This window comes from Peromyscus californicus, unplaced genomic scaffold (assembly GCF_007827085.1).
Source record: "Peromyscus californicus insignis strain IS unplaced genomic scaffold, ASM782708v3 Scaffold_20__1_contigs__length_68692818, whole genome shotgun sequence".
Classification (NCBI taxonomy): Eukaryota; Metazoa; Chordata; class Mammalia; order Rodentia; family Cricetidae; genus Peromyscus; species Peromyscus californicus.
In genome coordinates, this window is record NW_026294503.1 from 55,316,540 (window position 1) to 55,336,959 (window position 20,420).

At 39.4% G+C, this 20,420-nt stretch overlaps 1 protein-coding gene across 1 annotated transcript in view; it reads right to left on the reverse strand.

Moving 5' to 3' along the window:
• The window catches only part of Cpne8 (copine 8), a 194,739-nt gene that overhangs the window by 127,562 nt on the left and 46,757 nt on the right, over positions 1-20,420 (reverse strand). Inside the window, exons 4-5 of the mRNA XM_052748675.1 lie at positions 13,990-14,093; positions 7,216-7,255 (exon numbers count right to left, since the gene is read on the reverse strand). Coding sequence (XP_052604635.1) covers positions 7,216-7,255; positions 13,990-14,093 — 144 coding nt within the window. The remainder of the gene's footprint in view (positions 1-7,215; positions 7,256-13,989; positions 14,094-20,420) is intronic.

Consider the following 20,420-nt stretch of genomic DNA (forward strand, 5'->3'; position numbering starts at 1 on the left):
GAGGGGGAACCTGGATTGGTATGTAAAAAAAAAAAAAAAAAAAAAAAAAAAAAAAAAAAAAAAAAAGCCAAGAGCAACATCATTGTTCCTAAGACAACGATGTATATGAGACTCAATGTATATGGTTACTCAAGGGAAGGAAAGCAGGGATGCTGGGGGTTGGAGCGAGCAAACAAGGAAGTGGATTGATCTCCAGCCTGAGGGCAGGGTAAAGCTTGGCTGGGCTGCAGCCAGCAGTGGCATATAGTAACAGGCTTTGAAAATGGTGATTCTGGCTAAGCTCCCTCTGCAGAATCTCTAAAGGCCTCAGGTCCCTCAAGACCCTGTTATCTTTTTTTCTCCACTTACATTCTCTTTAGAGTACCCAAAGTCCTAAGTATCTTGGTTGGTGTTTTCCAGACCCCTGCCTCTAGTCTTTGAGCAGCACCTAGTCAGTATCTGCATGTGGAAGCCTACTGGGTGCTCTCAACTCAAAATCTCTACCACGTGTCTGTCCTTCATTCCTCAGCCTTAGCCTCAGCCACTTCTGCAGCTGACTTCACTGTTTACCCAGGTACTCTCACCAATACCCAAGAGAGCCATGCAATGTCTCTTATTTTACATCTAATAGAGAATTCATCTGTAATCAAACAGCCATAATACATCCCAGATGGGATGGCTTTTACCACTTCAGTGGCTTTAATTGTCAAATGTGACTCATGCAGTCAAATTACAACAGATTCGTAACTGTTATCCTTAATTCCAATCTTGCTTCTCTGACCTCATTCTTCACTTCAGCAGGCACACATCATCGAAATGCATAAATCAAATCACATCACCCTCAGGGGAGCAGACAACAACAAAAACCTGAAACCTTTAGAAGCATGGCCTATGAATCTCTGCATCCCATATCCATATGCCCCCTTCAGATGGAATCTTCAGGCTGTCATCAACATTTACAGAACGCCACAGCAGTGTACTACAACCCTTCCTGCCTCAGTGACTTCGTATTGCTGCTTCCTTTTTGAACTAGAATGCTGTCTTGCTGAAATTTTCAGTAGCTCCCTTCCTCTCTCTCGTAAACTATACACTCAGTAAGTACATAGTCATGAGAATGATAGTACAACCGTACTGCCTGGTAGAGGGCAATCTCAGATTGCTGCTTCTCTCTCTCTCTCTGTGTGTGTGTGTGTGTGTGTGTGTGTGTGTGTGTGTGTGTGTGTGTGTGTGTGTGTGTGTGTTTGTTATGCCATCAGTATCCATCAGTATATGTGCTATAAGGAAAAGAACTCATTTTAATTGTTTGTTTGCATCTGTGTTCACTGGATCAATCTGCCCACTCTTCCTCCACCGTGACAGTATCAGCTGTTGGGGATGGGCTATCTTTGCACTCTTCAGGGCTCTCTCTGCTCTCACAAATGTGTTGACTCAAACACATTTACTGCTGAAATGACTGTATGCGTGCACACATTAAATTCAGTTAAGTCATATGTAGATTAGTTTAGTGTTATGGTTTTAATGCTCCCCAAGGTCTCACATGTGTGAACACTGTTACCCACATAGTGGCTCTGATTTGCAAGGTTATGGAACCATTGGGGGGTGGTGGGAGGTCCCTGAAGTTTTCCTGGGAATGAGCTTTGGAGAGGAATAGCCTGTTCCTGTTTCCCTTCAGGCTGTCTGAATCCAGGTCAGTTGTCAAGATGTAACTAACTGCTACTGCTTCCTACCAAACATGAGCCCCTAACAACTTTGCTCCTTATGTTACTTTCTTCGGGCATTTGTTTACTTTTGGAAGATATTTAGTCTCAGAGCTGAGAAAAGTAACCACCGCACTTAGCCTCACATTCTACCAAAAGAACCTTATCCCCTCTATGAACTCGCTCCTAAGAGAAAGGACATTTCATGGCCCAAGCACTTATTTTCAAATAAAATTATGAAATAAAATTAACCTACAGGAAGAAGTTTATATGCATAGTAGTTAGGGAAGGCAATAAAGACCACAGATGCCTACAGTGAAGGTTAGTGACGGCAGCCAAAGGAGACCAGTGAACTGTCACCACATCTGAAACAAGAAATTCAGTGGTCCCTTTCAAGTCCAGGAAGAGAACAAATCATTTTGGCTTGCCCCTTTGTTATGCAATGCTCCACACTGTAGAGTTTGAATGGCATATGGTCAGGAACACCAACAGGAATCCTAGACACACCAACTATGGGCCTATTCTTAACCCTTTTGTGGATGGCCGAGCTGCTGAAATTAAATTATGTAAATGAAAGTGTGGGATGTAGCTCTGCAAACAACATTAAGATGACTCGGCTTGTAAGTGCCTCAGAGGATGTTATGTTTTATTCTCATTGCCTAACACCTGTGGAAGAAAATACTTTAGCAAAGGTATTTATCCAGAGAACCATAATGAGAATCAATCACATGATGAAATGAGACCCTGGATTTCATCACCCTTCACCTGGAACCAGTTATTTCCACTGAAAGCTTTTCAACTGCCAGAGAGACTCATTAAGATTCTACTGGTGTTTTATGTAACAATATTCCAAAGCTACAGGTCTACTTTCTATCTCCATTTTCCCTGATATTATTATGACTTTATTGTTTTTAGGGTCAGTATCTCACTGGTTGGGGGGGGGGGGGGGCGGCACTGGATAGTCTGGAACTTGCTATGTAAAACAAACTGGCCTTAAATTCAGATAGATCCACCTAATTCTACCTCTTGAGGGCTAGAATTAAAGACATGTGCCACCACAACATGCTAAAAAAGACTTACAACCTAAGATCCTTAACTATCAGATGCTAAACAAAATCATCCTAAGGAGGTTCTTCCAAAATTATCGAAAATTAAAACTGAAAAACCAAAGACTTTAAAATCTGTTTTCAAGAAATGATTTGCTATCAAATCCCTTTTGCAAAAACCAATAAGTGAATTCACTCCACTTAGGGATTTGCGCACTTAGATATGTTTTCTAAATGACTCTGGTTTTATTTACTCTGCGCAGTTGGCAGGGAGACAGTTCTGCTATTAAGGGATCATCTCCCTGGGGATAGACCTAGCTTGCTGATTGGCTCCTCTGATCTTCGAAATGCATCATAAACTGCTTGGGGTTCAACGAACTATGTGCTTTTTACCTGAAATCTGTACTTCAGTGCTTTCAAATAGGAAAGAGTTTTTGTTATTAATTTCTAAGAAACCCAAAGTAATCATCTACAGCAATTCTTATAATAATCCAAACCCACATATCTTTCTGCTTTGGACATGCTTTACACACTGGGAAGCTCAGGCATTATCTTTATTAACTCATTTGTGTTATCTATGGAATATACAGTTTTTAAATTTTTTATTGGACTTGTGTGTGTGTGTGTGTGTGTGTGTGTGTGTGTGTGTGTGAGAGAGAGAGAGAGAGAGAGAGAGAGAGAGAGAGAGAGAGAGAGAGAGAGGTGTGCACATGTGTATGTGCTTGGGTGTGCATGTGTGGAGGTCATGGGTTGGAGGTTCAAGGACAATCTACGGGAGTTGGTTCTTTCCTTCACAATGTGGGTCCTAGGAACCAAACTCAGGGTATCAGGCCAATAGCAAGCACCTTTACCTACTGAGCCATCAGCTGGCTCCAGAATATATTTTAAATATATTATAAAAAAATGAAGAGTATTTAGATAATATGAACTGTGGGGAATACAAGAGGCTATACAATACTAAAGGAGAAATGTAAAGAGAACCAGAAAAAAAGGCAAGAAGACAGAAGGATTTCTTCTAGCATGACCAAGACTGACCATCTACCAAATGCGTATGAGTTGGAAAGTGCTCAACAGTGCATTAACTATTGTAAGGAAATTGAGGAGGAATTAGGTTGCCAGGAACAGCGACAACACTAGAAAGATAATGAACCCTAGGAATTTAATTGTAGGTTTCAGCAGGATATCTACCGGAAAATATTTAACAAGCCATTGAAAATTGAGTTTGTTTGGGAGTTCAAAATCAGACACTCCAAAAATCTCATAAGTCATAGAAATGTGAGAGCTATCCTGAAGAAACTTTTACACAGTGAGCTGAGATAAAAATTAAAAAGAAAACTAATGAAAGACATTAACATTAAGACCTGGGAGGCAGAAGAGAAACTTAAGGTTATGGTGAGTCTAGAGAGGAAGGTTCCCATGCAATTTAGGGAAAATAAACATTTACTTTCCCTAAAAAACAGTAGATAAGGATTAGTTCTGTCCAACAGGATGAGGATGTGTATGATGACAACTGAGGCGTGGTCACTATCTTGATCACATCAGAGTAGTTTTACAAATAAAAACTAGAATCCAGTTAGTTGAAAAGAGCAAAATAAAGAAAGAAATCCGGATGGAGTCCAGGATGGCCAGTAAAGATAAATAATGAGAAGCAGAGGGTAGAAGAGGAACTATAAGGGTAAAGAAGTATCAAATTGAAAATGTGAATTTTAGGGATTATTTTTAATTACATGTGTATGTATGTATGTGTGCATGCATGTATCTGTGTGGAGGTATGTGTGTATGAGTACAGGTGCCACAGAGAACAGAGGATCTTGATCACCAAGGAGCTGGACTTACAATGGGTTGTGAGCCACCCAATGTGGGTGCTGGGAACAGAACTCAGGTCCTCTGCAAGAGCAGTATACACTCTTAACTGCTGATTGAAAAGTCATCTTTTCAATCCTACAAAGCATTTTAGGATGAGAGAAGCATGAAACTATTTTGTGAAGAGGAAAAAAAAACCTTTTCTACAAAGAAACATTTGAAAAAAATATATTCAATCACACGTTTCAGAAGGCATATATTTTATATCATAAAGTCTAACAATCCCTTTTGATTGAAGAAAGATATATTGTCATGTCTGAAGCACATATACTTTCTTTTTTGAATGCAAGGCAACTACCGTGATAGGGACTACATTTTAGCATCTTTGAACACATCATTGAACATTCATCTCCATGGAAATGTCTCTAACTTTGAACATTCATCTCCATGGAAATGTCTCTAACTACTCAGGTATTACACTCTCTGAAGAGCAGTTTCAACTAAAACAAACAAAATCAAGAAACACAGAAATTATTTCCCAGGTAAAGGGTAACTCATTCTTATGCCCAATAAAAGGGAGGGAGGCTTCTTTCCCAGGTATATGATACTGGGTAAACGCAGACATGGTCTTTGGAGAATAGAAGCATAGAAAAGGTGCTGAATAGAGTGATCACATGTCCTTAGATAGACAGGGAAGAAGAGAAAAAACAGCTCTTGTCCCATCCCACTCTCCAGTTCCTACCTTCTAACCAGCTATCCAAGTCTTGCCTCATATCTTTGAGATTCGTCTCTGTGAATGAGTAGATTCTACTCTTTCTTTCTAACAAAACAATCATGCCTAGAAGCCATGTTTCTTTTCCTGGTTCTTCCAAGAACATTTAGAAAATTTCCAATAGCAAGCTATGCAAACATATTCACAATGCCCAGTCACAATGCTATGAGCCTTTTGCAGAAAAGAAACATTCTCAGTATCCAGTCTTAATGCTATGAACCCATCATAGAGAGCAACACATTCTCAATGTCCAGTCATGATGCTGTGAGCCTATCATAGACCAAAAACATTCACAGTGTCCAGGCACAATGCTATAAATGTTAATAGAGAACAACACATTCTCAATACAAAGGCACAACACAATGAATTTATTACCAAGACCAACACATCTTCAATGCCCAGTGACAATGCTACACACCCATCAGAAAGAGTCGATGGTATATCCACCACACTGACTTCCACTAATGGGGAGCAAACAGCATATTAGAGCATTTCTTCTAATTTATAGAAAAGTTACCACTTGGATGGTTCTTTTTGTATTTCTTCACATGATTTTACCCTGTTCTTTATTACATAATTAAATGTTATACTTATTTTAGTGAACTAGAGAAAAAGTGATTTTTTTTAACGATCCAAATCCATCTCCTAGGTTGTGATTAGCTCCGAAGTTTCTCTCTCCTTTCAATCACAACAGCACTCTCTCTAAGCTACAATGGATGTTATATGCCCAACTACTCTATTTACAGCACTCAACAAAGGATGCTCTAGCTGCCCTCCCAATGCTTAATTCTACAGCTGTGCACTCAGATTTCCCTTTGAGCCCCGCTGAACCCTTTCCAGAATGTTGCTGTACCCCATCCTCACTTCGCCCTCATATTATGGTTTGAATGTTAAATGTCCCTCATATGCTCATATATTTGAACAATCGGTCCCCAGTTGGTGGCTTTGCTTGGGAAGGGTGATGGAATCTTTAGGGAAGTGGAGCCTTGTTGAAGAGTATGTCACTGGGGCCATCTTCAGGGTTTCACAGCTTGGTCCTATTTCCTGTGTGTCTTCCGACTCCCCCCCCCCCCCACTCCCTTTCGTGTGTTGTGGGTGAAATGTCATCAATCACTCTGCTTTCTGGCTGCTCTGCCTGCTTCAGGCTCCTGTTACCATGACTTCTCTGCCATTCAATACTGTAAGTCAAAACAAGCCCCTTTAGACTCCAAGCTGCTGTTTGTCAAGGCATTCTATTTACCACAGCAGCAGAAGCACACAGCCAACAGACCTTGTTACTTGGTTTGATTTAATTTCAGTCTCTTATGTCAGTAACAAGCAGATAAATTAGTATTTTGCCCAAGTACCTCACTCTCCTCTTCTCTGTTTATCCTGCTGGACATGCCAAGCTCTGGCTCTCTATAGCTCCCAGACCGCATGCCATGATGGAGTAACAGTTATGGTCTGGAGAATGGAGACTGAAGAAATGGACATGGCTTGACCTGAGAACGAGTATGTCTCACACTCTGAAGAAACTGGCATGTGAGAAAATTCTGGTGAACAACTGCACTCTAGGGAAGCAGGGCATGGCTCTGCCTGGAACCCATGTCTCTGAAGGTGAGCCAATTAAGACAATCTGGTTCACTCCCAATGTCTCTGAAGGGGAGCCAATTAAGACAATCTGGTTCACTGTCTCAGTCTGTTCAACCGGATATACAGTACATAACAAAATGGAAATACTGATCCATTCTATCTATTGAAGGTACTTTCTTTCAACAAGCTCCTTCTAAATGGGATTCTGGCATTCCTTAAAAGTATTACTTTTCTATGAAAATCACATCCAAAGTCATGGACATTATAATTTTTAAATTGTCAAAGGAGCATAAACATAGTAACAAATAATCATAAAACATATATAATAATAAAAATATGAACTTACATGTTTGGACAAATTGGGACTCTTTGAATCAACATCATATCTGAAAAATTAAAGTGTAAAATTCAAATTATTTCTATAAAATATAGCTGAAAATAATGTTTCCTAGAACACACAAACATAGAAATTAATTTGAACAATAACCAATGAGACATTAAAAGTAACACATTTTTAATTTATAAATAATCCAATGATAGAATTGACACTTTTGGGTCACTTGAAAGCTACATAACCCAAGTATGAACTCCACTGTTTCAGAAGATGCATATTTATCTTTTCTTTGAATCAGTGGTATCTAAGTGCCACTCAAGTGACTTCAAAAATCTCTTTAAAATGGAAAATTCTTCTCTGAATATCAAAAATAAGCAGGCCTTGTTAACAAGCTATGCACATTATACACATTACAATTCTTACCTAATAGCTTAAATGCTATTGTTAAAGGTTGGAAACTCACTGGAGTAACAGAAACCAGCTTTTCCTAATCACAGAACTTAGGGAATCTGTGTTTTATGTAAACAAAAATGGATTTTGTACACAGGAATTTACATGGGAATATGATAAACTTTGGTTTTAACCAGTTGCTACTGGACAAAGATGATCTCCAAGAGAGAATCCAGGATGACTCCACAGCCTGGAGTTTATGGACATGGCCAAAACAACCTCAGTGTGCCAGGCTCTTGAATAAGTTAATACTGATACTAGTCTTTCTTGAAACCAAACCCTTTCACACTCATGCATAAAACTCCTTAACCAAGCTCAAGGCCACCTTTTAAGGTTAAAGTTTTCTCTCTAATCTTAATAGAATCTTTTCACAAAACAAAATATCTCAGTTAATGATAGGAAAAAAAGAAAAAGGATAAGAAAACCAGAGTTCATTGAGTGTAGCAGTGTGCCTTGAATGCTCAGTGTACCCAGTAGAGCCAATATAGAGTCCAATATACCCAGTGTGTCCAGTGTACTTACTAATCTCAGAATGCCCATGAGAGTCATGAACTTTCAGGCATCCAGGGCATACTGGGCACACTGGGTACATTGGGCATTCAGGGTATACTGGGCACACTGGGCATATTGGGCATAATGCTTATACTGGGCACACCAGGTGTACAAGGCACGTTAGTGAAATGAACTAATTTTCCTTTTACTTTTTCTCTTTTTTCCTATCATTGATTGTGATGCTTTCTTGTGTAAAAAGATTTTACTTAGGTGAGAGAGAAAACTTTAACTGACAGTCTCTCATTTGAGTGAATCTTAAAAGTTATATTTCTAACAAAGAGGAACAGATGTTGGCTATAGTTATTTCTATATTTGTAGAACTACAACTATCATCCAAAGTGAAATCTTATTCTAAGTATCCCAGGATTCACAGCTCAAGAGCTACCAATGGCCTTGGAGACAAACCAGTACACAGTCCAATGACCAGTTAGTACCCAGTGACCAGTCCAGTATTCCTAAAGGGACAGGCCATTCCCTCCTGTGCAGGGTTGAAGGGGAGTTTCCTTCTACTCTCCAAGATCATGGGATGGAGTTGACTTCAGAATCTGGGCTACCAGTGACGAGTGGAAGTCAAATCTTGCCTAGCTAGAGATAACACACCAGTGAAGGAGAACATCAAGAAAAGTTCTAGGAAATATTTTCTGTGAGCTGAGGCAGCTTCATTCTGGGTCACTCACTAGGGGAAGAGCAAGAGGCTTTCAGTGTCCCTAGGCTGGTGCTTAGGTAAACTCTGGATTTTTTGGAGGATTAAAGGCCACATCTCTACCTACCAACACCCTCTCTCTTCCTGTACTTCCTTCTACCCTGGAAATTCTGAAACAAGTCAGAGGAGAGAAAACAAAGAATGTTTCAAAGGCAATGGTCCCTGACAAATGAGCAAGATGGTTTACTAAACAAAAGGAGTTGAAGGTCCATGAAATTAGAACATCAGGTTGTCGTTACCCAAGGGAGAAGGTTGGAATAAACACAGTGGAACAATTGTAACAAATAAAATAATTGATTTGCCCCACAAAAATATTGAGATCCTTCAAAGTAAGGGTGTGTTAATGTTTCACATTTCATGATTAGATTATCACCACCTGACTGATTAAGAAATATTTTACTGGGTCAGTCAAATCTGGATTCATGCATCTCTCTCGGGGGTTCAGGATCCATGGAAAGGAAAGGATAGAAAGGATCCTGTCTCCTCTTTCCTGCACTCTGGCATATCTCACACAGTGACTAGACACTTGCATGCCTTGCTCAGAGTCACTGTGATGCAGCCTCATGCTCATAAATATTATTCTATTGATAATAAAAGTTTTCAACCACACTAGTAGGGTATTTATGAGACAACTATTACTAGAGTGCTGGGAATAATAAAAGGAAACATCAAAGCTTTACACATTAAATCCATGAGACAAGGGGATTCTATGATGCAAAATGATAAATATTAAGTGCATACAAAAGGTCAGTCACAATCAGAACAGCAAAAGGTACATGGTATAGTCAGAATGGCAACAATATGGCTCAATGGCATCAGGAATTCAGGATTTATCTATCATTTATCTATCTCTATGTTTATCCATCCCTCCTTCCCTTCTTCCCAAAATTTTCTCTGTGAACTGAAAAATGGAACCATCTTTCATAACATTCAGTTGCTACGATAATACACTTTCTTTTGAGGTGCTGGACACTGAACCCAGGAACTCCATCACACAAGCAGGAGTTCTGCCATGGAGCCCTAGAGAACAGATGCTCAGGGCTGTGTTTTACTTATGTTTCTCTGTTTCTGCACAGTCAGCTGTGTTGGTTAATCTTCATTCTCAACTTGCAATCACCTAGGAGACACATCTCTGCTTGCGCTTCTAAGAGTGTCTAATCAGGCTTAGCTGAGGAGGGAAGAAGACCCTTTCTGAATGTGGGTGGCCTGATTCCATGGCATGGGGCCCTGAACTAGATGTAAGAGTTAAAGAGAGACTACAGACAATCACTTCCTCACTCTGCTTCCTGGTCATTATTGCAGACTGAGTTGCCTGTGCCAACATGCCATCCACACCGAGACAGACAGCGTTCCTCTGAAATGTGAGCCAAAAGCAACCATTCCTCCCATAGTTGCCTTCTAAGATACTTTGTCACAGCAATAAGAATACCCCAGTAGAAATCATCTAAATCCAAAACCATTCAGAAAGTCATGTGCAGCTATTAGCTGGTTACTTAACACTGGTGTGCTATGGATGGATGATGGCTGGCCACTTTACACTGGGGTGCTGTGGAGGGAGCATCCTTGCAACCATTTTCTGGCCACCACACACTAGTTTGCCCAGAATGGGCATCCTTCAAATAGCTATCAGTATCATTGCATTGGATGCAATATTCTCAGCTCTCTGGGTGATGGAGTTGGGGATCACACTTGATTTTTTCATTGGACACTTTAGTCTATTCATTATTTTCTAATTGTCTAAAATTAGCATACATTTTTACAAGCAATATACAGATATGAGAAATTTTAAAAGCCAATCACATGTATTATATACATATATATGTAACTAACGAAGTAATGAAGTCTTCCCTTACTTATTTTACTTGAAAAAGATCACAGTATAAAAAAAGCCTGCTACCAAATTGAAAGTATTATATGAGACATTTCAATAAAATGAATCAACAGAATTAAATGTCATCAGAAATCCACAGGAACAGAGAGAAGGTGTGTGTTGCTTTCCTTGAGATCTGCAGTTAACCCTTTCTGCCCCTACTTGTTTTAGTTATTCAAATATATAAAATTGAGATGTTATTTGAATTAAAATTCTGAGCTTTTAATGAAGTGCTATTAGTTCAATCTTGCAGAACACCTTCATGGTTCAAGGATTATTTGGTTTCTGTGAGACCTGTAATCTCCAGTTGAAGTGACAGTGAATCAGTCAGCCGGCCTTAGTTACTCCCTATTTCCTGTCACACTGCTGTAACTGTTTTCTGAAAGAGCACAGCAATGGGTACCAGGTAAGGTTCATGAACAGGACATGAACCCAAAATGCCAGCAAAGGGGACAAAGGGTGACAGTGGAGAAGAAAGTGTGTAAGCTTTCATCTGCAAGAGTGATGGGTGCCTGTCAGTTGATGGCAACCAAAATCCCAGGGAAATGACTCAAACAATCAGATCTAAAAAATGAGATTTCACAGAAATAACAACTGGACATCTCCAGGGTAGTGTCAACAAGTCAGAACACATAATGGTTGGTCTTGAGTGCTTCCTTTCATCCTGAAATTTGACCCTCAAAACTGCAAATTAGAGTAATAATAAATCCCACCACTTTGCAAACAGAGATACTGCTCCAGGTTACCTACAGCAGAAGAGTATAGTTGGTGGAAATGAGCATCAATAAACAGTAAAATACATTTTCTTCTTGCAATAAAAATCATGTAGCCCTAAAAAGAAATGAAGTATACAGCTACTCTGTGGCATAGAAAAATATGTGAAAACTTAAAGAAATAGGAAAATAAATTGACTTCAATTCCCACATGTTTATCAGTGTTTAAAGAAGCTCTGATGATTGACAGAGTGGACCACTTTGTGGTGGTACTGTGTTCCCCAAAATATTGTTCACCCTAATAAGCTTATCTGGGGTCAGAGAGAGAACAGCCACTAGATACAAAGACTAGAAAATGGTGGCACTCACACCTTTAATCCTAGCATTTCAGAGGTAGAAATCCCTCTGTATCTCTGTGAGTTCAAGGCCACATTGGAAACAGCCAGGCATGGTGACACACACCTTTAATACCAGAAAGCAAGCCTTTAATCCCAGGGAGTGGTGATAGAAAGCAGAAAGGTGTATACGGCGTGAGGACCAGAAACTAGAAGCATTTGGCCTGGTTAAGCATTTGGCTGGTTAAGCATTTGGCTGGTTAAGCTTTCAGGCTTTTAACAGCAGTTCAGCTGAGACCCATTCTGGATGAGGACTCAGAGGCCTCCAGTCTGAGGAAACAAGACCAGCTGAGGATGATCTGGCGAGGTGAAGTAGCTGTGGCTTGTTCTGGTTCTCTGATTTTCCAGCGTTCACCCCAATACCTGCCTGGGTTTGATTTTATTAATAAGACCTTCTAAGATTCCCTCTACACCACTTACAGATTTTTTTAATTGGAATAATGAAATTCTTATTTTTCAAATAGTTACATCATTTTACATTTATAATAAATACTTAGTACTTTTAAATAAAAGAAAGTAATGCATATAGATGTGGAAAGGACAAAGGAAAGGAAAAGAAAACAAAGAATCATGACATGGTGACTGGTTTTAGGACAAAATCAAAGTGGAAAAGTTAAGGGGTTGCCATGATGCTGTGACAGAAGCAACATTTCAAAAGCAGTTGCTGTGAGCTCTGAGCAAGTGGGGCAGGGAGCCACGTTCACAGGTCTTCACTAGATGTCAGGTAACGGCACTGCAGCCTCCATGGTCAAGGGTGAGCAGAAGCCATTGTTGCACTCCCCTTTCATCTCTCATTTCCTGCATTTGATTATTTGGAAAGAAGTCTTGTGGAAATAAAAGCCTAAGGTGAATATCATAAATTTTGTTTGCTAAATCCGATGAATATTTGATACCTTTTAAAGAAAGCATTACAGATTCTTTGATTACATATATATTTAGAGTAAAATAATATACAATGGCTAATGGAACTTATTTTGTATTAGGAAGGAAATTAGGACTCTTCCAAACAAGATGTCATCTTTAGTTATTAAAATTATTCCTAAGTACTGATAGGCTGGCATAATGTTTTCAATGATTTAAACAAAGCATTAACCTTTTAAAATGCTTTTGATGTTCATAAGTATTCATTATTTTGATACACAAGGCAAAGGCTCTATTATATTACACAGAGCATCTTAAATATAAGTACACATTTTTTTCCTGTCCCCAGGGTTTCTTTTTACCCATGTCTAGACCCTCCAAGTCCCCAAAGATCACCTTTGTGGAACAATGGCTCATTTATAACTGACAACAGGTAAGTAAAAAATTGTTTCCATGTTTTCTGTGGACACGAGGTTGAACTTGGCAATGTTCTGTACTGTAATATGGTTGATCCAGTGTCAAAATAGAAAAATATGCTATATATATAAATATATATATAAGCTAGCTCCAGCACCCTGGGCTTTAAAAACATGAAGCATCAGGCTGGATGGTTCAGTGGTTGCAAGTACTGGATGTTCTTCCAGAGGACCAGGGTTCAATTCCCAGCACCCACATGGCAGCTCAAGACTGTCTGTCATTCCAGTTCCAGGGTACCTGACACCCTCATTCAGGTAAAACAGCAATGTGCATAAATTAAAAGAAAAAAGTTATAGTTTCATATATATAGAGAGAGATATAACATGCATATATGTTTATATATATATAAACATGAAGCATCAAGCGATAAAGGAAAGCCATCATGAGACAGAGATATACACAGTGCTAGGCTAGCATGCCATGGGGGGAAGTGAGCCATCTGCCATTAGTCATTAAGCTGGACATGTTCTTAGAATACTCTGACCTTGAAGGAACCCACTGGGGTATAGGTAGGTTTGAGAGAAAGCCCACCTGTACTCCCCAGCATGACGAAGCTGTCCACTCAAACAAATCACATTTCAAAACAGTATTAAAAAGAAAAGTGCTGTTCAGTACTTTGCTGTGCTTCACTCTCTGGATGAAGAGAAAAGCTGCCTTCCAAAGGAAGAGCCAGGTACTCAGAGCAATCTACTCAGTCCAGACTATGCTACTCAAGAGCTGTCTCTAAAAATCACATGTATAATGTCATGTTTTAGTTGAACTTACAAGTCAAAGCGGAGATTCTCTCTTTCTTCAAAGAAATAGTCCAGAATAAATTTTCTTACGAAATCAGGATTCAAAGTATTATCAATCACTTCAGTTCTTCCAAACTATAGATAAAAACAGAGAAGTCACAGAGGTTAAAACCAAACCTTACATGGTGATTTATTTCAAAGTATAGTACTCAGTTCCTTTTTAAAAAAATGAGCAATAAATACCCAGCTACCGCCCCAGAGAGAAGTGCCTAAAGGTCAAACCACCACTCCAACAAAATAAGCATGAACTTGAGTTCCTTCCAAACTCAGCTACCCTGCATTGGACAAGTCACAGTACATCACCCTCCCTTCTACTAAGTGGAAAACCAAATTCCTTCCTAATCTAAAGAAGCCATGTATACACTAAATTTACTTTTTAAAATAAAATACTTTTAGAAAGTCAGACAGATAACGTGTATTCTTAGAGAAGCCAAATATTCATAGTTCGAAGCCTCACCTTTTATAGGAAACAATCCTTTCACACAGCAAGGCCTATTAGTCCTGTTTTAGGAAGAAGTTTCTGGTAATCTATTCTACACTTCACAGCACAAACATTACTTAATCCCATTCAGATCAACAAGTTAGAATGACATCTACCAATCTTGTATGCTTCTAAAAATTGGGTAATACTTCTTCAGCTTAGAAAAATACGTTTCCCCATTTTGAGTAAGTAGAAATCAGGAAACAAAAGTTCCCTCTAGGCCTGTCTCCTTTACGTCTGAAAGCAAGCCACTAGACAGTACTCCTAAAGACAGCACAAACACACACATCACAATTGCTTTTACCCTCCGCTAAGAGTCTTCACCTCCAGCTGTCATTTTAATGAGGGGATTTTAACCTTAGCTGTGAATCTATTATGCAATCAAGCAGGCAGGCTGTCTTGCTAGAGAACTTATTTTTATTAAAGTTCCAGGAAGTATTATCTTTTTAATAGGAAAATGAAGAATCAAGCTCACCCATTTAATATGAAAGGCCAGGGGCTTTCTTTAAACTGTGTGTTAAAATGATTATATAAAATACTTATGCCAACTAAACACTCCCTCACAAAGAAATAATTTGCCCCTGGACAATATTTTATATCACGGACCAATATCACATGGACAAACTGTAATCCAACCATTATTGCTTGCATATGAAGTGTGACCCTGCAAAAGGCTTATATGGTTACAGGTTGTTCTCCAGCTCGTGGGACCATTTTAAAGGTTCTAGAAAATTCAGGAGGTGAATCAATTGGACAAATCAAGTCACTGGAGACAGGACCTTGGGGATAGTTTATTCCCGGTCCCTTCCTTCCTTCCTTCCTTCCTTCCTTCCTTCCTTCCTTCCTTCCTTCCTTCCTTCCTTCCTTCCTTCCTTCCTTCCTTTCTCCCTCCCTCCCTCCCTCCCTTCCTTCTTCCCTCCCTCCCTCCCTCCCTTCCTTCTTTCCTCCCTTCCTTCCTTCCTGTGTCCTTTTTATCTGCTGGCTGGCTGCATGATGTGAACTACTTGCTCTGCATGTCTTCCGACCACAATGAACAGCTGGCCTAGGAAAAAAATTCCGCCTTAGGCCAATTACGTAAGGAATTTTGGTCACAGTGACTATGCCAGAGAATGGGGCTCTTGCTGTGACTAAGCCTGATACAGGGTGCATAGACCTTTAGAACCAGTTTGTGGGGAGAACACGGAAGAGTTTGGAGACATATACAAGAAGAGAAGCTTTTGAGTATTGTAAACAAAGCTTAGTAGGTGGTCCTGGTGGGAACTCAGAAGACCAGAACACTGACAGAAATGTGGACAGCAGAAGTTCTTGTGAGAATTACATTGGAAATTGGACCTGAGGTCATTCCTCCTACATTCTAGAAAAGGATTTATCTATAATTTGCCTATGCCATAAATGAAACTGAATTTCAAAATAGTGAGCTAATTGATTGGGTGGCTAAAATCCCAAGACATTGTGCATTTGTGCTATAGCATGGTCTTTGATGGCTATTTGGGAGTCAAGGGTGGGAAAAAAGTAGACAAAGAGATTTGGTATTTGGATTTCTCTTATGAGAAAAGGGGTGAGCTGGAAGCTCAGATCGGACAGAATATGGTTGCTAAAGAGAGGAGCATCATTAAAGAGAAGTTGAGTACCCAGGTGTGGTGGAACACCCAGGAGGCAGAGAGACTGACGATCTCTGCGAGTTCCATGCCAGCCAGAATGACAGAGTGAGACCCTGTTTCAAAACAAAAACAAAACAAAATAAACCCAACAAAAAGGCAAGCCATTCACTTTGTGTGAGCACAATTGAAATGATGCCCTGAGTGCATCTCAGGAATAGGCCAGAAGCTGCTTGCTGTAGGCTCCATGATGCATAATTGTAAATTAACTTGAGAAGAGAGAGTCCCCGGGGTGGGTGCACTGTCCTTACAGGGCCATCTGAACAGGTTCCTCCTGTGTTCAGACACCCACAGGCTCAGAAACAACTGTAACCATGGTCCAAGGGAATCTGGACCCACACAGCTTCCCACTTAGGGAGACAAAACAGTTTCCAAACTAAAGTGGAAAGTCTTCAGCTAGAAAAACTATGACATTCCAACAGAACTCCACCATTAACCATGTTCCCCAATGCCCATCCCTCATTTGGACTTCAACCCAAATCTATACTGAGAAGGAAACTGGAAGATAAGACTGAAATTTCCAAGTAGAGTTTTCACTGAATTGGCAGCCCACAATCCCTCAACTCAGCAGCCACTAACACCCTTCCAGGTCTGGTTTTTGTGAGGAGCAGTGGAGGCTGGGTATAGTCTGCTTGCTCTACTGAAGATTAATGTGCAGATCTTAAAATCCTGGTTTCAGCTAATCATCTATAAATCATTACTATATCTATCTCAATACATCTTCGGACATATGGCCCTGAAAATTGCTTTGGGGAGATGTCAGCCACAGCCTTCATGTGGCTAGACTCAGTGCCCATTTGGGGCCCTCACCTCACTAGGCCTCTCAGCCTATCTGGAATAGCTGATCACTCCATCCTTCCTGAAGCATGCTTTCCCAGCTTTTTGCCTCCATACTTGACTACATTTTCCTTGCACTTACACGCTTAGGCATTCAATCCCTTCTTTACAGAGCATACTTCTAGGCTCTCATCTCCCCATAGGGAGATAGATGGTGCCATTTGTCCTTGTTATATTCAAATGTGTCCTCTCTAAAAGTCAAATGTTGTCTTGTGATGGTATAAGGGTCATGAAGTCTCCTCCCCCTGAAAATGGGATTAAGGCCCATCACTTGCCTACTTCCACCTTAGCTATGAAAAAATACACCAACAAGGCCCTCATTAAAAGGTATTTTGACCTTGGATTTCCCAGCCTCCAGTGAGAAAATAAATTTCAGTATTTTATACATTATACTATCACTGGTACTCTTTTGTAGCATCACAAAACAGACTGACTGTACATTGGGCTTTACAACCTGCCTACTTAATGGCAACTTCTAAATCTATGTGACCAGCTGAGAGTCACCTTAATGCAGACAGCTGTTCTCTTGAGTTACACATCTGATAGTCTTACAGGCTCTTCAGAATTATCACCCAATAGTAAACATTACCCCGTGCCCTCTCTAATCTTGGCACTTTGACCTACCTCCTGCCAATAAGTAATTTTATACTCCACTATGATCCAACCATAAAGGAAAGTAATCTATAACAACTTCCTTTTTAAACTACAACGTCTCTTTTATCACTACTTGATAAATTATCAATTTTAACTCCAAAACATATCCCTACAATTGCAGGGAACCATGGAGTTGGCCTGGCCTAGCTGCCTTGAGAGCCATGCGTCATAGGTTTTCTCAGGTTAGAGTCCATGGCTCCTGGGTCACAATATACCTTCCAGTTCCCGAGAGACTGATGCACTCCCTCAGGCAGTGAAGTTTTCAGGTTGTTTTGTGTTTCTCTGTTTGACCCCTTAGTAGTCAAGGAAGTAAGGAAACTTGATAGGACCATTGGTCTTAGACATTAATCTTGTGTACCTTGTATGACTTGCAAACTTCACTGTATCCTGGCCACTACAACTGTATTAATCCTGGCAATTGCCATTTTATTCTGTTTGTGATAAAGGTATAAAACATTTGATTGCTCTCAATAAAATTGTCACAGCTCCAGTTGTGCTGTGGCCCCTCTAAGCAGCCTGATTTAATTCTTTGCAGCCATATCAGGTGACCTCGGCCTGGTAAGTAAACATGGACGCTTACACACAATGGTCTACTGCTCTCCATATTTCCTACTTTCAATTTAAATTCAAGTTTTACCATGGATTATCTCAACGGTTTTGAATTCCTATCTCTGCCTCTACTTCTGTTTTTACTGCAAATTATCCCCATCCAACAACCAGAGCTGTCAAATAATATAAATACTATGCCATTATGCCAGCAGACTAAGATAGCCGATGGTTTCACAGAGCACATAAGATAAACTCTTTTTGGTCTATAGGACTTGGCGCCTCTCAGTGATAATTAGTACATTTTTAGATGTATTTTATTTAATTTGTTTGTCTATCTGGCCCTCATCACCTCACTCAGTGTGATTTTATTCAGTTCTCTCTATTTTTCCGAAATATTCATTAATAAGTATAGTGATCTCATTTTCATTATCCATTCATCAACTGATGGATATCTGAACTAGTTTCATTTCCCGGCTATTGTAATAGAGCATTAATGAACATTGATGGGCAAGTATCTATATACGAGGACACAGAGTCCTCTGAGTATGTTACCAGGAGTGGTATAGATGGCTCCTACAGCAGATCAATTTTTACGTTTCTGAGAAACTTCCATGTTGATTTCCAGAAGTGCTGTATCAGTTTATACTCCCACCAATAAGAATAAGAGCTCCCTTTCCCCATATCCTTGCCAGCATAATTTGGTTTTTGATGATAGCCATTTCTGACTGATGTGAGACACAGCTTCAAAGTTGTTTTTTCCTGTATAATTGAGGATGTCGAAAGCTTTTAAGATATTTACTAGCCATTTGTATTTTTTCTTTCAAGAGCTCATTGTTTAGTTTCACAGTGCATTTATTGACTAGATTGTTTGGTTGCTTGATGTTCAGTATTTTTATCTCATTGTCTATTCTACATGTTAACCCTCAGTCAGATGGACATTTGGCAAGGATTTTTCTTCCATCCTAAGGGCTGTCTCTTCACGAGATAATTTCTTTTGATGATAGAAACTTTATATTTTCATGAAGTTTCATTTGTTCCTTTGTCTTTTTCAGAAAGCCCTTTTCAATGACTATATTTTGAAGGATCCACCTAATTTTCCTCAAGAAGTTTCAGGGTTTTGGTTCTTACACTGATGCCACTGATCTTTCTGGAGTTGATGTTGTACATGGTTAGAGGCAATAATCTGTTTTTATTCCAGTGTTTAGATATTTAGTTTTTCCAGCACCATTTGTTGATAGTGCTGTATTGTCTCCAATTTATTTTGGGCATCTTTGTCAAAATCAGGTGGCTATAGTTGCGTGGACTCATGTTTGGCTCCTTTGTTCTCTCCAACAGATCCACACTTCTGTTTTTATGCCAGTCTCATGCTGTTTTTATTAGTATGACTAATAATTCAAGGATGGTGGTGGTAGCACTGTCTGCGCTCAGAATTGCTTTGACTATCTGAGGTCTTCTGTGCTTCCATACTAATTTTAAAATTGTTTTTCTCTATGTCTGTGAAGAATGTCATTCCAACTTTGATTGCATTGAATCTGTAGGTTGCTTTTAGTGGGATGGCCATATTCACAATATTAATCCCACCAAACCAAGATCATCTTCACATCTTCTAGTGTCTCCTTCAATTTCTTTCTTTTGTATTTTAAAGTTTTCATTGTAGAGTTAGTTAACTTCCTTGGTTGGGCTTACTTATCTATACATGAATATATACATGCATACACACACACATTTTAGAATATTGTGAATGGGATTGTTTCGCTGATTTCTTTCTCCATATATTAGTCATGTAGTGTAAAGTAGGGTACTGATTTTTGCACATTAATTGTGTGTCTTACCACTCTGTGGACCATTCATTGCCTCTAGTCTTATGGTAGAATCTTTATGGTCTTTTATGTATAGAACCATATCTTATGCAAATGGGGATACTTTGACATCTTTCCCTTAATTATATCAATTTAATTCTGTTCTCATGTCATATTTTTCTAGCTAAGACTTCTAGCACTAGAAGTAGGAGTAAATACCTTAGATTTGCCCATGATATTATTGGGAGTGTTTTACGTTTTTCACCATTTAGTATTATGTTCGTTATGGATTTATTACCTATGCTGAGGTATTTCCTTTCTAATTCTCATATCTACAAGGCCTTTATAATCAAGAGATGGTAGATATTACCAAAAGTCTTTATTTCATCTATTGAGATGATCTTTTGGTTTCTATCTTTGAGTA